General features: G+C 42.4%; 1 gene segment (V, D, J or C); it reads right to left on the bottom strand.

Moving 5' to 3' along the window:
• Positions 1 to 4,333: 4,333 nt before the first annotated feature.
• Positions 4,334 to 5,396, bottom strand: LOC116545558. The segment is given in 2 exon segments: positions 4,334 to 5,135; positions 5,242 to 5,396. Coding segments are annotated over 2 exon segments (477 nt in total).
• Between the last annotated feature and the right edge of the window lie 294 nt (positions 5,397 to 5,690).

The following is a 5,690-nucleotide window of genomic DNA, read 5'->3' as shown; positions in this document are numbered from 1 at the left end:
TTTCTGTTCTAGTGTTGCTTTGCTGAGAATGACGGCTTCCAGCTTCAGCCATGTCCCTGCAAAAAACATGAACTTAGTATTTTTATGGCTGCATAATATTCCGTGGTGTATATGTGTCATATTTTCTATATCCAGTCTATTATTTATGGGCATTTGGGTTGGTTCCAAGTCTTTGCTATTGTAAATAGTGGTGCAATAAACATACATGTGCATGTGTTTTTATAGTAGAATGATTTATAATCGTTTGGATATATACCCAGTAATGGGATTGCTGGGCTCAAATGGTATTTCTGGTTTTAGATCCTTGAGAAATCGCCACACTGTCTTCCACAATAGTTGACTAATTTACATTCCCATCAACAGTGTAAAGTGCTCCTATTTCTCCACAACCTCTCCAGCATCTGTTGTTTTCTGATTTTTTAATAATTGCCATTCTAACTGGCATGATATGGTGTCTCATTGTGGTTTTGGTTTGAATTTCTCTAATGATGAGTGATGATGAACTGTTTTTCATATATTTGTTGGCCACATAAATGTCTTCTTTTGTGAAGTGTCTGTTCATATCCTTTGCCCATTGTTTTGGTGGGGTTGTTTATTTCTTGTAAATTTGTTTAAGTTCCTCGTAAATTCTGGATATTACACCTTTGTCACAGGGGCAGCTTGCAAAAATTTTCTCCCATTCTGTAGGTTGCCTGTTCATTCTGATGACAGTTTCATTTACTGTGCAGAAGCTCTTTAGTTTGATTAGATCCCATTTGTCAATTTGAACTTTTGTTGCAATCACTTTTGGTCTTTTAGTCATGAAGTATTTGCCCATGCCTATGTACTGAATTGTGTTGCCTAAGTTTTCTTCTGGATTTTTTATAGTTTTGGGTTTTACAGTTAATTCTTGAATCCATCTTGAGTTAATTTTTGTATAAGGTGTGAGGAAGCGGTCCAGTTTCTGTTTTCTGCCTATGGCTAGCCAGTTTTCCCAGCACCATTTATTAAATAGAGAATCCTTTCTCCATTGCTTGTTTTTGTCAGGATTGTCAAAGATCAGATGGTTGTAGTTGTATGGTGTTATATCTGAAGACTCTGCTCTGTTCCATTGGTCTATACATCTGTTTTGGTACCAGCGTAATGCTGTTTTGATTACTGTAGCCCGGTAGTGTAGTTTGAAGTCAGGTAGCATGATGCCTCCAGCTCTGTTCTTTTTGCTCTGGATTGGGCTATTTTTTGGTTCCATATAAAATTTAGACTAGTTTTTTTTTTTTTTCTAATTCTGCAAAGAAAGTCAGTGGTATCTTGATGAGAATAACATTGAATTTATAAATTACTTTAGGCAATAGGCAATATGGCCATTTTCATGATATTGATTCTTCCCATCCATGAGAATGGAATGTTTTTCCATTTGTGTGTGTCCTCTCTTACTTTCCTGAGCATTAGTTTGTAGTTCTCCTTGAAGGGGTCCTTCACATCCCCTGTAAGTTTTATCGCAAAGTATTTTATTTTCTTTGTAGCACTTGGGAATGGGAGTTCATTCATGTTTTGGCTCTCCGCTTGTCTATTTCTGGTTTAGGAATGCTTGTGATTTTTGCAAATTGATTTTGTATCCTGAGACTTTGCTGAAGTAGCTTATCAGCTTAAGGAGTCTTTGGGCTGAGACAAGGGGGTTTTCTAAATATACAGTCATGTTGTCTGCAAATGGAGATAATTTGACTTCCTCTCTTCTCATTCAAATACCTTTATTTCGTTCTCTTGCCTGATTGCCCTGGCCAGAACTTCCAATACTAAGTTGAATAGGAATAGTGAGAGAGGGCATTATTACCTTGTGCTGGTTTCCAAAGGGAATGCTTTAAGCTTTTGCCCAGTCAGTATGATATTGGCTATGGGTTTGTCATAAATAGCTTTTATTATTTTGAGATATGTTCCATCAACCCCTAGTTTATTGAGAGTTTTTAGCATAAAGAGATGTTGAATTTTATCAAAGGCCTTTTCATCATCTATTGAGATAATCATGTGGTTTTTGCCTTTGGTTCTGTTTATGTGATAAATTAGGTTTATTGATTTGTATATGTTGAACCAGCCTTGCATCCCAGTGATTAAGCTGACTTGATCGTGATGGATAAGCTTTTTAATGTGCTTCTGGATTTGATTTGCCAGTGTTTTATTGAGGATTTTCGCATTGCTGTTCATCCAGGATATTGCCTGATATTTTCTTTTTTGTTGTGTCTCTGCCGGATTTTGATATCAGGATAATGCTGGCCTCATAAAATGAGTTAGAAAGAGACTTCTTTTTCTATTGTTTGGAATCGTTTCAGAAGGAATGGTGTCAGCTTCTCTTTGTGCCTCTGGTAGAATTCGGATGTGCATCTGTCTAGTCCTGGGCATTTTTTATTATGGTTGGTAGGCTATTAATTACCACTTCAATGCCAGAACTTGTTTTTCTTTTTCTTTTCTTTTTTTTTTTTTGAGACGGAGTTTCGCTCTTGTTACCCAGGCTGGAGTGCAATGGCGCGATCTCGACTCACCGCAACCTCCGCCTCCTGGGTTCAGGCAATTCTCCAGCCTCAGCCTCCTGAGTAGCTGGGATTACAGGCACGCGCCACCATGCCCAGCTAATTTTTTGTAGTTTTAGTGGAGACGGGGTTTCACCACGTTGATCAGGATGGTCTCAGATCTCTTGACCTCGTGATCCACCCGCCTCGGCCTCCCAAAGTGCTGGGATTACAGGCGTGAGCCACCGTGCCCGGCCCAGAACTTGTTATTGGTCTATTCAGGGATTCAACTTCTTTCTGGTTTAGTCTTGGGAAGGTGTATGTGTCCAGGAATTTATCCACTTCTTCTAGATTTTCTAGTTTATTTGCATAGTGGTATCTGTAGTATTAGCTGATGGTAATTTGTATTTCTGTGGAATCAGTGGTGATATCCCCTTTATTTTTTTATTGTGTCTATTTGATTCTTCTCTCTTTTCTATTTTATTAGTCTAGGTAGTGGTCCATCTATTTTGTTAATCTTTTCAAAAATCCACCTCCTGCTTTCATTGAGTTTTTGAAGGGATTTCCACGTCTCCATCTCCTTCAAACAAAACACTTCTATACTGGTGGAAATGTAAACTAGTACAACCACTATGGAAAACAGTGTGGAAATTCCTTAAGGACCTAAAAACAGATGTGCTCTTTCATCCATCAATCTCACAACTAGTTAAGTGCCCAGAGAAAAAGAAGTTATTAAACAAAGAAATACTTGTACATGCACGTTTATAGCAGCACAATTTGCAATTACAAAAACATGGAACCAGCCCAAATGCCCATAAATCAACAAGTGATAAAGCAAATGTGTGTGTGTGTGTGTGTGTGTGTGTGTGTGTGTGTGTGTATGAGTGTGTATACTATGGAATACCACCCAGCCATAAAAAGGAACAAAATAATGTCATTCATAGCAACCTGGATGGAAATGGAGACTTTTATTCTAAGTGAAGTTATTCAGGAATGGAAAACAAAACATGGTATATTCTCAGTCATCTCAAGTGGGAGATAAGCTATGAGAACACAGAGGCATAACAATACAATGGACTTTTGACACTTGGAGGAAAGGGTAGGAGGGGGTGAGGGATAAAAGACTACTCACTGGGTACAGTGTACACTGCTTGGGTGATGAGTGCACCAAAATTTTAGAAACCGCCACTAAATAACTTACTTATGTAACCAAACATCAACCTGTTCCCCAAAAACCTGTTAAAATGAAAAAAAAAATTTTAAATAATTAAACAGAAAAAACTACTAAAAGCCTTAAAAACCCAAATAAATAAATAAGTAAATAAGTAATATAAATAAATAAATAGAAGACGATAAATTCTTCCACTATAGAGAGAACCAGAGGCAAGAGATGAAAAACCAAGAATCCGGACAAACCATCACAGACTCTCTTGTCACCTTAGATGAACGCCACTCCTAGAGTTTCATTTTGATGGACAATAAATTCAAACTTTACAATAAATAAATAAAGTCAGGAATAAACAACTTAAGGACTCTCAAAGGTAGTAATGAGCCCTCTATGGAATGGGTGCAAGTCAGCAACAATAGGGTGAATCTTAGAAGTGTGCAGAGTGAAAGAAGCCTGAACAAATGGGAAGATAATGTTTGATAACACTGATACCTTCCAGAAAATGGAAACCAAACAGGAGTGACAGAGGGAGACCTGTGGCTTCCTGGGAGAGCATTGCGGGAGGGAGGGAGATGGCAAAGGATCATGAGGAGCTGCTGGGGTTGGTCACAGGTTGCGTAGCTCCATGGTGGCGGTGATGTTTTCAAGGATCCAGAAAAATCCCATAATTTATATAATTTCTTAGTTATAAATATAGGTGGTTTATTAGATGTGCATTATTCCTACATACAAGGAGTTTTATTTTTTTTAAAAATGGGCTGGGGAGAAAAGCACAGGGATTCACACTGAGGAGCAGGGGGAGGAAGACACCACTCTGGAAACTCCTGGAAATGGGAAAAGGGGGGATGATGGAGACACAGGTTTCCCATCAGAGGTGAGTCTGTGATGACACAGCTGGACCTGCCACCTCAGCCCAAAACTTCAGTACAGAGACCCTGTGTTCTGAGCCACAGGGAGCAGGATGTTTTGTTTCCTGGATGCCCTGTTTCTGACTGAGGATTGAAGGGGAGGAGGAGCCTTCACTCCCAAGCAGGGCCCTGGATGCCCCTAGATCCATGGGAGAAGCTGCAGCAGCAGAAGCTACAGGCCAGGCCTGAGCAGCAGCTTCCAGGGGCTCACCCTCTGGTCAGAGGAGGAAGGGGGTTCTTGTCTCACTTCCCCCTAGGCCTGGAGCACTGTGAGAGCACTCAGGCTGTCATCCCATGTTTCGCAGTAATAATCAGCCTCATCCTCAGGCTGGAGTCCAGTGATAGTCAGGGAGGCTGAGGTGCCGGACTTGGAGCCAGAGAATCGGTCAGGGACCCCTGAGGGCCGATTGCTGTTACCATAGATGAGGAGTTTGGGGGCCTTTCCTGGGACCTGCTGGTACCAGTTTACATAATTACTTCCGATGTTGGAGCTGCTTCCAGAACAGGAGATGGTGACCCTCTGCCCAGGGTTCCCAGACACTGAGGGCGGTTGAGTCAGCACAGACTGGGCCCAGGACCCTGGAAGTGAGAGAAACACAAATATGGTGACTGACAAGAGACAAAAGGAGAAAGCAGGGTCCCACGGGCTTCCCAGCCCCCCCACCCAGGCCCCATATCATGTCACCTGCACAGTGAGTGAGGAGAGTGAGGAGGAGAGGGGACCAGGCCATGCTGAAGACTGTCCTGAGTCCTGCCTTCTGTACCCACAGCTGCAGCTGAGCTTCCCCCACATCTCTCCCCCTCTTCATACTCTGAGAGCAGGAGAATCCATCCATGCAAATCAGGCGTCCCCCCGCCCCCTCCCCCCGCCCCCAGATTTCTGACTCCATCCTGGGCCCTGGGTCTGTCTCCTTGGCTTGAGGATGTCAGGGGGTGGCAAGGGTGGGGCCCTGTGGCCCCAGGGGGTGGGGAGGACACAGCTGTGAGCCTTGTGCAGAGGACACCAGGCAGGACAGGTGGCTGGTTCTGCTGTGATTACCCTGTCTTCTCAGGAATTGTCCCCTGGCGCCCCCTTGTGTCCAGACCAAGACAAACCATTGTGTGACAATATGACCACGGCTTCTCAGAGACTTG

This window comes from Sapajus apella, unplaced genomic scaffold (genome assembly GCF_009761245.1).
Source record: "Sapajus apella isolate SASKATOON/1434 unplaced genomic scaffold, GSC_monkey_1.0 scaffold288, whole genome shotgun sequence".
Taxonomy (NCBI): Eukaryota; Metazoa; Chordata; class Mammalia; order Primates; family Cebidae; genus Sapajus; species Sapajus apella.
Note: the sequence above shows the minus strand (reverse complement) of the source record. Positions and strands in the feature narration are given on the sequence as shown.